General features: G+C 43.7%; 1 protein-coding gene across 2 annotated transcripts in view; it reads left to right on the plus strand.

Moving 5' to 3' along the window:
* The first annotated feature begins 595 nt into the window (after window positions 1-595).
* The window catches only part of BRCA2 (BRCA2 DNA repair associated), a 101,713-nt gene continuing 84,953 nt past the window's right edge, over window positions 596-17,355 (plus strand). For both annotated transcript variants that reach the window (XM_056561886.1, XM_056561887.1), the window contains exons 1-5: window positions 596-836; window positions 2,237-2,485; window positions 3,902-3,995; window positions 5,088-5,173; window positions 7,097-7,137. In XM_056561886.1, the coding sequence (XP_056417861.1) occupies window positions 758-836; window positions 2,237-2,485; window positions 3,902-3,995; window positions 5,088-5,173; window positions 7,097-7,137 (549 nt within the window). In that variant the 5' untranslated portion in view covers window positions 596-757. The remainder of the gene's footprint in view (window positions 837-2,236; window positions 2,486-3,901; window positions 3,996-5,087; window positions 5,174-7,096; window positions 7,138-17,355) is intronic.

Genomic DNA, 17,355 nt, shown 5'->3' on the forward strand with positions numbered 1-17,355 from the left:
TTTCACCTGACGGAGGTACGGCTGACGACTGACGATGTCCTAAAATGGACACCGTACATTTCAGGTCTAGCAAGAATAAAGAACTCATTACATCTTCTGTTATGTTTTTCTCTATCAGTAATAATGTTCATTATAATGTTGCGCCACTTAGTGGCATCCATTTTACATAGGGTCACATGTTAAAAAAAATGAATACTGTGCAGTCTGTTTTTTTCACAGAATTTCACAAAATAGAATAGCGCAGCAGTCTGGACTATGCAACAGGGAAAACCCTGGCATTTATGTCCCAAACAGTTGCAAAAAAATCCACACAAAAAAGTGGTTATGACAAAGATACTACTACAAAGATTTTAGGTCACAAAAGTGCCTTATGTGCTGCTCCAAAACCCATCCTACGTATAACGTCACCATCTAGTACCCCGCCCCCTTATTCCAGCGCCCATGCCTCCCTCCCTCACACGCCACGGTATTTATTTACGCGCCCCATCCCAAATCAGCATTATGGGAAATGTAGTTCCATTGGAGAACTGTGTGGTGTCAGCCAATCACAACTCACGTCTCCTACGTGTAGTGGGCGGAGCATCCTGTAAGCTGTACTGTGATTGGCTTAGCGTATTGAGGCAGTGCTGAGTGACGTAGTGTGCTGCTGCTGCCGCGGGAAGTTGAAGCTGTGTGACCGACCGGAGCCCCGTGCACTGATCTGTGCGGTACCGCTCCCTGAGTGTCTGTGAGGTGACGTGCGGTACCATGAGTGTGTATGAAGAATGACATGGCTTCTGTACAGCCCGCCACTTCTGTCTTCTTCCAGCTGTTCAAGGCGCACTGCAGCAACACAGGTGCATTGATTCATCACGACCACTTGTGCAACTTATGTTGCAAAACTACAACTCCCAGCACTCCCAGTAGTTTTGCAACAGCTGGAGGCACCCTGGTTAGGAAACACTGCTGTAGAGAATGACTAGATGTCTTGATACTTGTATCAGTACTGTGCAAATATCCCAGATACCTGCAGACCAGAAATTAAATAAAATGTCCTTTCTCCTCTCTATGCTCCCGCCTCTTCATAGTCTGTTATCCCCAGTGGCGCAGGACCTGCCGCATGATGATGTCACTTCACTACATGGCAGGTCCTGCACCACTCCGGCTGACAGGAAAAGGTCCTGCAGGTAGTATACTGAGGCCTCAGCACAGGAGTGGAGGGAAGGTGAGTGGGAATTCTATTATTTTCTTTGGAGGGGGGGAAGACCACTTAATGGGGGAATCTACCTGCCTACTGGGAATCTAATAGGAAGAATTCCCTACTTACCTATATTCTGGGGGATCTAGTTACCTACTGAGGACTTCTACCTAATAGGTGGATTCCTTACCTGCCAACTAGGGGCTTCTACCTAATAGGGAGAATTCCCTACCTAACTACTGGGGGCATATCTTAATTATGAGTAAGGGCCTAATGCTTGACTTTCGTCTACAGCCGCCTCTGCTGTCACATGACTTTAAAAAGTATTGGTAATTGGTATCTGTGAGTACTTAATACTTTTGGGAGGACAATTCTCCTGCGTTCTTGTAATCAGTGGTCAGTCCCCCACCAATCATCTTTTTCTCCCCCATTCAGAGGATAACTTAGAAATGGGAATACTTTGAAGGCAGACTTGCCATGGTGTATGTCTCATGGCTTTCTGTTAGCTGCAGCATACAGACATAACTTGATGTAAATGCCTTCTTAAAGGGGTACTCCGCTGCTCAGCGTTTGGAACAAACTGTTCCGAATGCTGGAGCCGGCGCTGGGAACTTGTAACGTCATAGCCCCGCCCCCTCATGATGTCCCACCCTGCCCCCTCAATGCAAGTCTATGGGAGGGGGCGTGATGGCTGTCACGCCCCCTGCCATAGACTTGCATTGAGGGGGCGGGGATATGACATCACGAGCTCCCGACACCAGCGTTCGGAACAGTTTGTTCCAAACGCTGAGCAATGGAGTACCCCTTTAAAGTGTGACTATCATTAGTAAAAACTTTAGAGTTCACACCTCACTGCGATTGTGTATTATAACCCTGTGAAGTGCACAACTGGCCGCTTTGTCCGACCCATTATGGGGGGGGAGATAAAAAAATAACAAGAAAGAAAAAACCCTGAAACACCCACCAATTCTAGGTGACATTGGTGACATAGTAAAAGTTTGTTTTGTGCTGTATTGATTGGACAACAAGGCTATACTTTAAACATTTCTTTCTTTACAGACTTGGGACCAATAAACGTAAACTGGTTTGAGGATCTGACCAGAGAGGCTCTACGTCTTCAGCCCAAGCTACGTGAGGAGGATGACAAGAGGGGAAGCTGGCAGGATGACAACCTCTTCAAGACCCCACAGCAGAAGCCATCCCAGAACAGCCAGCTAGAGTCTACACCCAATATTTTTAGAGAGCAGAGTTTGTGTTCCCCTCTGTTTTTCTCACCAACTAAAGATCATGATAAAAAAGTTACAGAGGGTGAGATTGTCTGTTTCGTTTTCTCATTGGAATAAAGTCGGCAATACTTAAAATGGGATTTTAATCTCTTTTAAAGGGGTTCTCCGGTGCTTACACATCTTTTCCCCTATCCAAAGGATAGGGGATAAGATGCCTGATCGCGGGAGTCCCGCGGCTGGGGACCCCCAGGATCTTGCACGCGGCACCCTGTTTGTAATCAGTCCCCGGAGCGAACGCAAGGATGCGACGATGCCAGGTCCTGTCAGGCTTTATCATGCGCAGCAGCCGACACAGAAGGTGAGGTTATACCTCAGCAGTGAATCGCCCCCCTGCGATCGTGCTGCATTGGGGAGGTTGCAATCCACCACACTTGACCACCAGGGAGCAGTTAAAGGTACCTTTAGACGCTTCTGTCAGCTTGGACAGTGGCGATCTAAAGGGTCAATAGCTGGCCGCAACGATCGCCGCATGTCGGCTATTAACTCAGGCCCTCAGCCACAGGAATCAGCTGAGGGACGACCTGTATGATGCGGGCTTGAGTCGGGAGCCCGCGCCATACCCCATTAAAGGGGTACTCCGGCGCTTAGACATCTTATCCCCTATCCAAAGGATAGGGGATAAGATGCCTGATCGCGGGGGTCCCGCCGCTGGGGACCCATGTCATCTTGCATGCCGCACCCCGTTTATAATTAGTCCCCGGAGCGTGTTTGCTCCGGGTCTGATTACTGTCGATCACGGGGCCGTGAGCAAGGCTCCGCCCCGTGTGACGTCACGCTTCACCCCCTCAATGCAAGCCTATGGAAGGGGGTGTGACAGCTGTCACGCCCCCTCCCATAGGCTTGCATTGAGGGGTCGGAGCGTGACGTCACGCGGAGGCGTAACCTCACACGCCGCCGGCCCTGTGGTCGCCGGTAATCAGACCCGGAGCGAACACGCTCCGGGGACTGATTATGAACGAGGTGCGGTGTGCAAGATCACGGGGGTCCCCAGCGGCGGGACCCCCGTGATCAGGCATCTTATCCCCTATCCTTTGGATAGGGGATAAGATGTCTAAGCGCCGGAGTACCCCTTTAATGGCACAAGGACGTGTATACATGGCCTTGGTCGTTAACCAGTTAATGGGCAGTGTCATAAAAAAAAACTAAAAACTTTCCACCTGTCCTAGAGACATGTCAAAAGTTTTGATCTGTCGGGGGCTCAGTGCTGAGACCCCCACCAATCAGAAGAATAAGCAAGTTATTGCTTTCTTTAAACCCTTTTGCGTTCTTTAATGCTTTTATCCTGGGAATAGGCATAAACCTTTTAAGACATTACCCCAAAATGTTATATACAGGTGCTGTCACCTCTAGCCTGTTTATTATCTTCTTTACTTGTCTTGTTGAAGTTATTAATAGTTATATATCTATATTTTTTCATATAAATTTTTTTTTTCCACAGAAAATTTTAGAAATGTTAAAACACAAAGGAGTCCTGGCACTTCAGCACCAGCCAATGAAGTCTTTGGTACCTCAAATAGATATTTACCTGACAGGTAAGACTTTACAGTCCTCGCCCTTAATGAAACAGAGACTATGCCTTGATATAGTAGCAGTCACAACATCTCTGCTAGGGGTCATTAAGGCTTGTTTGTGTGTCACACCTTCAGTAGTATGGAGAATAGGGGCAGGGTTATGATGCTATTTGACAGCATTGCATTCCAAGGCTCTGTTAGTTGTAGATCAGACCTTATTGTGTAATATGCATTATGGGCGAGATTTGTCAAAACCTGTGTAGAGGAAAAGGGGTGCAGTTGACCATTGCGACCAGATTGCTGCTTTTATTTTTAAAAAGGCCTATGAAAAATGAAAGAAGCCATCTGATTGGTTGCTATGGGCAACTTTTGTACAGGTTTTGATAAATCGCCCCCCCCCCCCCCTCTATGTGTCACTAGGCACCGTTGGCCTTTATACCTGCTGTGTTAACTTCCTGTAAAGACTTTATGAACTCCCATTTATACAGCATTTTTCAGAGAAGACACTGATGTATTCCTCAGCAGTTCCTTAGGTTGGGTTCACATCAACATTTATCATTTCCATTACTCAGTTTTGGTGAAGAATTTGAGAAACGAATGAAACGGAAGTTAACGGATCCCTTTCATTTCAGTGGGTGATTTTTTCATCTCCCGTATCCTTATATTTCATCAGTTACTTAATGTTTAGACATTTTAACGGAAAATATACCCAGCATCCACTATTTTGTTTTCTGTAAGAAATAACAGAAATTCTAATATAGTTAGTAATTTAACGTTGAATTCTGTGGTGTTGCATAATAAGAAAAAAATTAGTGGAAATGGTTAAAAAATAACTGACCTTAAGGGTGATAAACAGATGTTTAATGGATAATAACGGATGTTACCGGTCCATTATGTTATATTTAATTTTAACATAATCTTTTAGTATAATGGACTGATGACTTCCGTTAACAACCGTTTTAGATCCAATACGAATGACCTCTGTTATGTGACAGTAATGGACATATCATAATGGACTCGCCCAATACTGATGTGAACATGGCCTCTGTTATTAACCAGCTGTTATACACAGCGTTTTTATATAAAATCTGCCAATTACTGTTTGTATTTCAGCCCTGTTGTCATGGAACACTTGTTTAAGGCTCCCTATGATGATAGACGATACCTACAAAGAACACCACAGCAATATAGGAAGTTCGGTAAGTACTTGTCATTATCTTTGCAAGTAGTAGAATTATCCCAGTTTTCTGACATAATTGTATGGTAGAGAATAGGGCTCGGGACAAATGCAATATACACTCATTTACGCACAAAAAAACGAATCCAGAATTGTTGGAATGCTGCAAAACTCAGCATGCAGTTATGCTGACTATCCTGCACAGGCTATGTCAACCCCTTGTATTTTTCCTGGATTTTAATGTGTTTGTATTTTTTATGTGAATTTAAGTACGATCTCTCTATTTAATCATGGTTTGTGTATACCTATATTGTAGTAGGTTTTATTATTCCTGTTATAAGTCAAAACCAGGAGTGGTTCCAGGACACAGGAAAAGGTGGACCATTTTAGCATTATAACTTGCATTATAATCTCTGTCTGTTCCACCAACCAAAATACTGTGGAGGTCATATTCAAAAATCTTAAAGTCAAAAATTTTGCGTGTTTTACATGGAAATGATTCAAGGTTAACAATAGTCACGCCAGTTTTGCAAAAGTGGATGTGGTAATGTAAATTTCATGTTTACATATTTTCAAAGGGCTGAGAGTCCAATTTACATAAAAAAATTATTTGTTTTATGGTCACTGCCCCTGCACTTGCATTTAACCCCTGGATATGTTTTATTCATACAGTTATATCTTGTCTGGGCTCTAGTAATCATGGAAAATTATGTGAGATGATTCTGCCAGAATTTTCTGGGATTTACTATTTGGCACACAAGTCTGCAACTTTGGTGCCAAACTCTGCAAAATTTGGCAAATAAAATTCAATATGGTGGCAAAAAAAATTTGGCACCACATTCTGCTATTAACTCTCACATATTTTCAAAGCAGCACAAGAGACCTTTGAAAATGTGAGGAGAAAAACAGTGTGATTAATATAGCTGGAATAGAAATTACAGTAGTTTTTGAATATCTCCCCACCTATGTGTGAACTCGGACTTAAAATTGGCAGATAATGCCTGATGTAGCTATCTGTTATATCTCACAAACTGCTTTATCCATCTCAATACAGCTCAGTTGTATTATAATATCAGTAAATATTAGGGATCAACCGATTATTGATTTTTTTAGAGCCGATACTGATAACCTGTGAACTTTCTAGGCCGATAGCCGATAACTTATACCGATATTCCGTGCATTTTAATTTCCCCCCCCCCCCAAAGTATCCTTGGTAAAATGAGGGTGCGTGTGTGTGTGTGCGGATATACTCTGATAAACTGTTTCTGGCGGGCGCTTTAAATCAATGAACTGCAGCGACTTTTGCGGGGTCAGAGACTGCCGCCGCCGCCTCCCACCTCTCTCCCCCTGCCTGTTCTGAGTCCAACCACCGCCGCTGCCAGAGACCGCCGCCGCCGGTGCCCCATTGCCTCCCCCATCCCCGGTTTTATAATTTCCTGTTCCCGGAGTCCGCGCTACTTCTGGCTCCGGCGGCATCCCTGAGCTGTCACTGTGCGCCGCGCCGCGGATGGGGGAGGCAATGGGGCACCGGCGGCGGCGGTCTCTGGTGGCGGTGGTTGGACTCAGGACAGGCATGGGGAGAGAAGCGGGTGGCCGCGGCGGTCTCTGGCAGCGTCAGTGGTTGTACTCAGAACCCCAGGACAGGCAGGGGGAGAGAAGCGTGTGGCGGCGGCGGTCTCTGGCATCGGCGGTGGTTGGGCTCAGTACCCCAGGACAGGCAGGGGAAGAGAAGCGGGCGGTGGTGGTGTCTGGCCCCACAAAAGCCGCTGCAGTTCATTGATTTAAAGTGCCCGCATTATCGGCAAGGTAATTGCCGATATCGAATAACTTAGAAAATTGTGAATATCGGCCGATATTATCGGCAAAACCGATAATCGGTCGATCCCTAGTAAATATACCCCAATGTCGACCTAATGCTTAGTGTACAAACTTTTGTTTCTTTCAGATATTTCTGATAGTTTACTGTGCACACCACAATTGATGAGGGTAAGTATATACAGTACCTTACACCTACTTTTTCTTTTCTTTTGTCAGAGCATGTCTTATGGCATGGACTTCTGTCCATGTGACTTATTAAGGCATATGAATGGCTTGGACACCACTCTTTCATGCATTATATGTAGAGATGAGCGAACTTACAGTAAATTCGATTCGTCACGAACTTCTCGGTTCGGCAGTAGATGACTTATCCTGCATAAATTAATTCAGCTTTCAGGTGCTCCCGTGGGCTGGAAAAGGTGGATACAGTCCTAGGAGACTCTTTCCTAGGAATGTATCTACCTTTTCCAGCCCACCGGAGCACCTGAAAGCTGAACTCATTTATGCAGGATAAGTCATCAACTGCCGAGCCGAGAAGTTTGTGACGAATCGAATTTACTGTAAGTTCGCTCATCTCTAATTATATGGTTGGTCAACAGACCTGCGGTTGTCAGATGATTATTATGAATCTTATACACTTTCAGTGGAGCGGCACTGTGTATGGTTGACTGCTGCCCTCTGCAAACTTCTCACTACTATTGCACAATGAGAAGAAATGGAGAACTCTGCCCCATACTCAATCAGTGAGGGTTATACATTAAAGGAAAAAAATTGTTGAACCCTTACTGATTTTGTACATTTGCCCGTTGACGCGCTGACAAAAAAATTATAATTTTAGTGGTAGGTCTATTTGGACAATAAAAGATAACAACAACAAAAATTCAGAAAAACACATTTCAGATAAGTTGTGAATTGATTTGCATTTTAATCAATGAATTAGTGTTTGGTCTCATCAATCGGCAAGATTTCTGCTCCCCAGGTGTCTTATTAAAGGGAGTGCTCTCCACCAGAGACCATAGAGCTGTCCAAGGATGTCAGGGACAAGCTTGTAGACCAACACAAGGCTGGAATGGCCTACAAGACACCGTCAAGCAGATTGGTGAACAGTTTACAACAGATTGTGCAATTATTTACAAATGGAATAAACAAAAAATACCTGTCAATCTTCCTTGGTAGGGGCTCCAGGCAAGATCTCAACTCGTGGAGGTTTAATGATCATTAGAACAGGGAGAAATCAGCCCAGAACTACATGGGAGAATCTTGTCGATGATCTCAAGGCAGATGGGAACATAGTCACCAAGAAAACAATTGGTAACACACTAAGCCATGAAGGACTGAAATCCTGCTCCTCCTGCAAGGTCTGTCTGAAGTTTAATCATGAACATATAAATGATTCTGAGTTTCATTGGCAGACTTCAGTCTTGGCAACCTTTAGCTCATTTACAAGATCCTCCCGTGTAGTTCTTTGCTGATTCCTCACCGTTCTCCTGACCATTAAAACACCATAAGGGGAGATCTTGCATGGTGCCCCCAACTTCTTGGGCAGACTAGATGGGCCAAATGTCGACACATTCTATGTTTCTATGTAACTGAGGGAGATTTGTATTTTGTGTTTTTTCCATTTGCAAATAATGGGCAAACTTACAAAATTAGCAGGGGATCAAATTTTTTTCTCACTTTAGCAGTGCAATCCCCATTGAACACACGTTTATCACCTACTAGCTGAGTACCCGGCGTTGCCCGTTTTTTCCTTCCTAATCCTTGTTGGGGAGGAAAATAAACAAAGGAGGAAGCTTTTGACTTCATATGCAGTCCTCATATATTGTTGTCATATCCCGACCTCCTATCCCCTCCTCCTATCTCGACCTCCTGTCCCGACCTCCTATACCATCCTCCTGTCCCGTCCTCCTATCCCGTCCTCCTATCCCGTCCTCCTATCCGGTCCTCCTATCCCGACCTCCTATCCCGACCTCCTATCCCGACCTCCTATCCCGACCTCCTATCCCGACCTCCTATCCCGACCTCCTATCCCGACCTCTTATCCCGGTCCTCTTATCCCGGTCCTCTTATCCCGGTCCTCCTATCCCGGTCCTCCTATCCCGGTCCTCCTATCCCGGTCCTCCTATCCCGGTCCTCCTATCCCGGTCCTCCTATCCCGGTCCTCCTATCCCGACCCGTAATATGTGTACCAAGCATTGAAATAGCTACAGCCGTACGGAAATTATATGAGAAAATACATTTCCCATTGATTTGCATGGGACTTTAAACCAAAACTCCGACCCTCACAAATGGGGGTAGTTAAGGGTTAAATAAACTATCCTATATTTTAAGTGGACATATAAGTAACATGTGACCAAGTATTATCGAAATATCTCCAGCCGTTTGGAAGTTATGCGGTAACATATATTTCCAATTGACTTGCATGGGACTTTAAACATAAGCCCTGCCCCTGGCAAATGAGGGTGAGTAAGGGTTAAATCACCTATCCTATGTTTGTTGTTGGCATATAAGTAACATGTGTGCCAAATTTCATGTTAATATCTTTAGCCGTTTGAAAGTTTTTGTGGAACATACATACACACGTTGAGTTTTATATATACAGATTCTGTGTTTAACTGCCAGTGAAGTGGATCAAACATGGCTGCAAAGCAGAGGAGCAAGCGCAGACCCATACACTTCCCACTTGTTTTAATGATTGTGGTGGTCTGAGCATTGAGAGGGTCCATTCACATGGCAGAATTTCCACACATCTGCACCAATTCCGCTTCTGCATTCATTTGGGTGGTTTCTGGCTTGTGCATTCATTTGAGGTGGAATCTGCATGAGGAATCTGTGCGGAATTCCGCATGCGGAAATTCTGCCGTGTGAATAGACCCTGACTGATCCAAAACTGTTGACATATCTCTGTTTTTAACCCGTTAACGACCAAGGACGTATATATTTACGTCCTTGGCCGGCTCCCACGATATAACGCGGGGTCACGCGGTGACCCCACGTCATATAGAGTCGGTCCCGGCATGTATCTGAAGCCGGGACCCGGGGCTAATAGTGCGCGGCAGCGATCGCGGTGCCACACGTTATTAACCCTTTAGACGCGGCGTTCAAAGTTTAACGCCGCGTCTAAAACGAAAGTGGAAGCTGCCCGGCTGCTCAGTGTGGCTGACCATCGGAGTGAAAATACGGTGTCCCGATCGGCTGGGACACGATCAGAGGTCCTCTTACCTTCCTCTGGCGTGTCCCTTCGGCGATATTGATTGCTCCAAGCCTGAGATGCAGACTTGAGCAATCGACCGCCGATAAAAATTCCAAAGTCCAAAATAACGTGTTTTTGGTCAATTTTTATATTATGAAAAAATGAATAAAAAGTCTGATCAATACAAAAATGGTACTGCTAAAAACTTCAGATCACGGCTCAAAAAATTAGCCCTCAAACTGCCCCATAAGCGGTAAAATAAAAAAAGTTATAGGGGTCAGAAGATGACAATTTTAAACGTATAAATTTTTCTGCATGTAGTTATGATTTTTTACAGAAGTATGACAAAAATCAAACCTATATAAGTAGGGTATCATTTTAATAGTATGGACCTACAGAATAAAGATAAGGTGTAATTTTTACCGAAAAATGTACTGCGTAGAAACGGAAGCCCCCAAAATTTACAAAATGGCGTTTTTTCTTCAATTTCGTCGCACAATGATTTTTTTTTCCGTTTCGCCGTAGATTTTTGGGTAAAATGACTGATGTCACTGCAAAGTAGAATTGGTGGCGCAAAAAATAAGCCATCATATGGATTTTTAGGTGCAAAATTGAAAGGGTTAGGATTTTTAAAAGGTGAGGAGGAAAAACGAAAGTGAAAAAACGGAAAAACCCGTGGTCCTTAAGGGGTTAAATTAACAGGGACATTTTAACTCCTTAAGGACGCAGGGCATATCTGTATGCCCTGCGCCCTCTTCCCTTCTATTATGCAGGCTCAGGAGCTGACCCCGCATCACAGCAGGGTGTCTAATGCCAGACATCATTGATCGATGTGATGCCCAGCATTAACCCCTTAGACGCCGCAATCAAAGTTGATCACGGCGTCTAAAATAAAAATGTAAAACCACCCCGGCAGCTCAGTGGAGCTGATGGTTACCACCGTGGTAAAACCATGGTGTCCCGATCAATTGAGAGGACGACCGGACCACCCGATCAATAATCTGATGATCCAGCCAGCCATGCCAGGCTGGAGCAATCCAGCACCGATAACACTGATCAATGCTATGCTATAGCATTACATTGAGCAGTGTATGCAATCCAAGGATTGCATGTAATAGTACCCTATGGGGATTTAACCCCTTAAGGACCGGGGTTTTTTCCGTTTTTGCATTTTCGTTTTTTGCTCCTTGCCTTTAAAAAATCATAACTCTTTAAATTTTGCACCTAAAAATCCATATGATGGCTTATTTTTTGCGCCACCAATTCTAATTTGTAATGACGTCAGTCATTTTGCCCAAAAATCTACGGTGAAACGGAAAAAAAAAATCATTGTGCGACAAAATTGAAAAAAAAACGCAGTTTTGTAACTTTTGGGGGCTTCCGTTTCTACGTAGTACATTTTTCGGTAAAAATGACACCTTATCTTTATTCTGTAGGTCCATACGATTAAAATGATACCCTACTTATATAGATTTGATTTTTTCGGACTTCTGGAAAAAATCATAACTACATGCAGGAAAATTAATACGTTTAAAATTGTCATCTTCTGACCCCTATAACTTTTTTATTTTTCCGTGTATGGGGCGGTATGAGGGCTCATTTTTTGCGCCGTGATATGAAGTTTTTAACGGTACAATTTTTGCATTGATAGGACTTATTGATCGCTTTTTATTCATTTTTAAATGATATAAAAAGTGACCAAAAATGCACTATTTAGGACTTTGGAATTTTTTTGCGCGCACGCCATTGACCGAGCGGTTTAATTAATGATATATTTTTATAATTCGGACATTTCCGCACGCCGTGATACCATATATGTTTATTTTTATTTACACTGTGTTTTTTTTTATTGGAAAAGGGGGGTGATTCAAACTTTTAATAGGGGAGGAGTTAAATGATCTTTATTCACTTTTTTTTTTTCACTTTTTTTTTGCAGTGTTATAGGTCCCATAGGGACCTATAACACTGCACACACTGATCTTCTATGCTGATCACTGGTTTCTCATAAGAAACCAGTGATCAACGATTCTGCCGCATGACTGCTCATGCCTGGATCTCAGGCAATGAGCAGTCATTCGGCGATCGGACAGCGAGGAGGCAGGTAGGGGCCCTCCCGCTGTCCTGTCAGCTGTTCGGGATGCCGCGATTAGCCGCGGCTATCCCGAACAGCCCGACTGAGCTAGCCGGCCACTTTCGGTTTCACTTTTAGCCGCGCGGCTCAGCTCTGAGCGCGCGGCTAAAGGGTTAATAGCGCGCGGTGCCGCGATCGGCACTGCGCGCTATTAGAGGCGGGTCCCGGCTTCACTATGACGCCGGGCCTGCCGTGATATGACGCGGGGTTACTGTGTAACCCCGTGTTATATCAGGAGAGCAGGTCCAAGGGCGTACCTGTACGCCCTTGGTCCTTAAGGGGTTAAAAATAGTGTAAAAAAAATAGTTAATAAATGTGATTTAACCCCTTCCCTAGTAAAAGTTTGAATCACCCCCCCCCCCTTTTTGCCATTTGAAAAAAAAAAAATGTAAACAAAAATAAACATGTGGTATTGGTGCGTACTTAAATGTCCGAACTATAAAAATATAATGTAAAATAATAGAGTTCCCAGTCCTCAAATACCTCAGCCAAAAAGGTTGTACAATGGATGTTGGGAAAGATGCATAGATTTTATTATAAATAACTTTTACACGCAAAATTTATCACAGGGCCCGTGTGATATAACATAAAATAACATGAAAATATATACTTGATAATAAAAGGGAAACCTGTAAGATACAAGAAAAATGTCCAGTGTGTATGGAAGGACACTTCTGAATAAATATATATAACTGCAATAGTGATTGACCGCAATTCACATTCAATAGCAGTTCGTATTCAATAATGCGGTATCTGAATAACTGATGGTACTATGTATCTATCGCTCACCGCTCCTTGAATAATCGCCGTCCAGCACTCTGTAAAGCCTCCGCCGATGTATGAAAAAATTGCCGGTGTACAGTAAATAATATTGTGACTCTGCCGGAACAGTATACAGACAAGGTGCTCCAGACCGGGCGCGTGTAGATGATAAGCTGTTTCTGCTGCGGCCGGCAGCTGCAGAGCTCAGGTGATTTTGAAGCTCTGGAGTCACATGGTGGTATGCAAAGTAGTACCTGGCAGGGTACACAGATTGAAGCACACACAGTGGTGTGCGGTGGTATATGAAATAGTACCTGGCAGGGTACACAGATGGAGGTAGCTGGAACAGTGTGGTGGTAGGAGTGGCAGAATTTTCAATCTAATAGCGTTCAGATAGTAATCCAGGTAAAGTTCCTAAATAAAAAGTCCTTCCTTAGCACCTTGTTCAGACAGGATAGGTAGGCCAAACAGTGGCAGTTATTCAGATACCGCATTATTGAATACAAACTGCTATTGAATGGGAATTGCGGTCAATCACTATTGCAGTATATATATATATATATTTTTTTTTTTTCAGAAGTGTCCTTCCATACACACTGGACATTTTTCTTGTATCTTACAGGTTTCCCTTTTTATAGATTGTCCATTTATTATCAAGTATATATTTTTGTTATATCATACGCGCCCTGTGAGAAATTTTATGTGTTAAAGTTATTTATAATAAAATGTATGCATCTTTCCAAACATCCATTGTACAACCTTTTTGGCTGAGGTATTTGAGGACTGGGAACTCTATTATTTTACATTCCATTGTCATTTCACCTGATGGTACAGGTGTGCTCAGTTAACCTCGTACAATTTTTGTTGTGAGCTGTCCATCTATTTTGATATTTTTATAAAAATATAACTTTAATTAAACTGCACGGTCAATGACGTATACGTAAAAATACCAAAGTCCAAAATTGCATATTTTGGTCATTTTGTACACCTTAAAAAATGTATAAAAAGCTATCAAAAAGTCCCATCAAGACAAAAATGTTACCAATAAAAACTAGAGATCCCAGCGCAAAAAATAAGCCCCCACACATCGCTGTATAAAAAAATTATAATTTTTTTAACAGAAGTAAAACAAAATTCAACCTATATAAGTTAGGTATCATTCATTTTAGTGTCAAACAAAATAGTTTATTGAGAACGTAAGAAAAGGTACATACAGTAAATCCAGCGTCCTCATACTAGGGCGCAGCAAGTACAAAGTTTGAGTCTAAAACACAGTTGCAAAGTACTTCAAAACCGGGTTAGGTAATAGGAGTTGGGCAGGCGCGACATAAAATAGGGGAGTAGGGGATGAGAGAGGGGTAGGGCAACACAGGTCTACAAACAATCATATAGCAAAACACTAAATAGTGTAGGACAGACAAGCAATCCAAATATATACAGTCAAAGGCGCAAAAAGAAGGAGGCATATGAAGAATCCAGCCACGGCTGCCAAACTCTGAAGAATAGGTCAAGGTAATCTTCCCAAACTGCCGACATTTTCTCAGAAAGCATGATGACATTAATCCAGTCAATCACCATCGAGAAGGAGAGAAGAGGAAATCGCCATCTGGAAGCAATATGGATTCTAGTCGCCGATAACATGAACTGAACTAATTTTAAAGGGGCATATCGCACATGAGAGGGCCTGTCACCCAAGAGACAAGCTGCCAGGCTTAGTGGCCATCATGCACCCAAGATCGAGGAAATAAGGTTGACAACTTTCCTCCAGAGGGCGATAACAGGGCATTGCCACCAAATATGACTCATGGATAACAGAACAACCCCTAAAACAATCAGGAGAGACAGTAGAATATATAGAATGCAGACGGGCAGGGACATAAGTGTGGTGGAGAATCTTAAAAAGGTACTCCGGTGGAAAACTTTTTATCAACTGATGCCAGAAAGTTTAAACAGGTTTGTAAATGACTTCTATTAAAAAAAAATCGTAATCCTTCTAGTACTTATAAGCTGCTGTATACTACAGAGGAAATTCTTTTCTTTTTTGGATTTATTTTCTTTCACGACCACAGTGCTCTCTGCTGACACCTGTCCATGTCAGGAACTGTCCAGGGCAGGAGAAAATCCCCAATACAAACATATGCTGCTCTGGACAGTTCCTAAAATGGACAGAGGTGTCAGCAGAGAGCACTGTGGTCATGACAGAAAAGAAATCCCAAAATAAAATAATTTTCTCTGTAGTATTTAGCTGCTTATAAGTACTGGAAGGATTAAGAATTTTTAATAGATGTCATTTACAAATCTGTTTAACTTTCTGGCACCAGTTGATTAAAAAAAAAAAAAGTTTTCCACCGGAGTACCCCTTTTAACAGCTGTCTCCACTAAGGATACCTGCCACCTCCCCTTAGTCAGATGTTGACAACAAGAATGCCAGTGGGGTAACGAAAATGTAAAGTGCAATTCAGATTCCCACTTGGCCATAAAAGGAAGTTTAACCTCAGGAGGAGGAGAATATATTTGTGAAAGGGACCAAGGGAGTGGGGGGTATATAAGGCCATGGCTTCAAAATGGGTAGTGGATATGTCCGAGGCAGACCCCGTAATGGAGTGCAAAAAGGAAAAAAATCTGAGTCTAAATGACTCAGACTCTGGGAGAGAATCGGGAACGAAAAATAAACAGACACGAGCTTCTTCTCGACTAAGTCCTTCAGACGGAACAACTTCTGGGAATGCCACCAACTGAAGTTCACAGGACACAGACCAGGAGGAAAGGAGGGATTAGAAAAAAGGGGGAGAGATAGGAGACTGCAAAGAAAGCTTGACTGATCGCCATAAAAGGAGGGAATAAGGAGGAAGAAGAGCAGTGGTAGGAAGAAGTAGACTTGGTGAGCCACATCAAGGAAGAGAGTATAGGGCGCCACCAGATTGTTTTCAAATTCAAAAAGGTTTTTATAAAAAAAAAAAAAAAGTGAACATAAGAAAAGACAAGCAATACAATAACAATCAAGCCCTACGGCCAGGTGAGGCCGGGTATACAGAAGGCTACAAGTCACAACAATGTAGAAAAACATAGGCAGAAGCAGGTGCACCAAACAGTCCGCAAGGTACGGCACATATATAAAGAACATGACAGAAATTAGGATATAACCGTGAGCAATTATACATTTCAATAAACACAAAATGAAAAGACCAAAATCAATAGCTGCTCATCAGATGCACGTGCATACACAGGCAAAATCTCAATTCAGGGGGAGAACTATTTAAAGTCAACAAAGAACAGAAAGCACACTCATACATCGTAACACACAAAGAAAAGATCCCAAAGAGGGAGAACACAAGAGCGTAGAGAAACAGAACATACAAAAAAAGAGAGGGGGGGGGGGGGGGGGAGCCAAGAAGGAGGGAGGGAGAAGGAAAGAGAACACATATCCAGAGACTGCAGAGTTGGGTTCAGTAATGTGCGGAGGGACCCGCCAGCGAACAAGAACGCGCCAAGAGGCCAGGGGTAGAGGACTAAGGAGATGCAGAAGAGTGAGTCATGCAAACTAACCCTCCTCAAGACATGGAACTAGCGCACGGACAAGCAAAACTCGCCCCAGGGGAGCCAGGTGGCACCTACCCTCTCCACGTCGGCAGGGAGAACCGCAAGCAGTTCTTCCATACGATGGGTCTGCGCTACCTCAGCCAACCATTCCTCAATAGTAGGAGAGTCAGGAGACTTCCATCGCCGGGGTATAACTGATTTGGCCGCCTGGAGGAGGTGTCTTACTAGGGATTATTTATACCTCGCTTGTGCCATAGGAAACATAAACAGTAGTGTAGCTTCCGGAGTGTTGGGTATCCGCACCCCCGTAACCTCCGCCACCACCCGGAGAACCGTGCTCCAGAACTGAGTCAATGCCGGGCAAGCCCACCATATATGCGTCATCGTACCCTCCGCAGTGCCACATCTCCAACGCGTGCTAGGTACAGAGGGATACCAACGATGCAACATCGAAGGCACTCGGTACCATCTAGATAGAACTTTGTAGCAGGTTTCCTGGGATTTCGAAGCGATACCCGCATTGTGTGTCAGATGGAAGCAGCGTGACCATTCTTCCTCAGAGAATGATTTACCCAATTCAGTTTCCCAGGCCCGACAATACGCCGGAAGGGAGCGTGACCTAGGGGACAGTAATAGTCCATAGATCAACCAGATTGTTTTCGAGGGAAACCCACCTAGGGCAACCCGTCCTGGCATTACAAAGGAGAAGTTGCGCCAATCTGGCAGCCTGGTAGTATTTCACAAGATTAGGAACAGAGAG

Source organism: Hyla sarda, chromosome 2 (assembly GCF_029499605.1).
Source record: "Hyla sarda isolate aHylSar1 chromosome 2, aHylSar1.hap1, whole genome shotgun sequence".
In the NCBI taxonomy this organism is placed as follows: Eukaryota; Metazoa; Chordata; class Amphibia; order Anura; family Hylidae; genus Hyla; species Hyla sarda.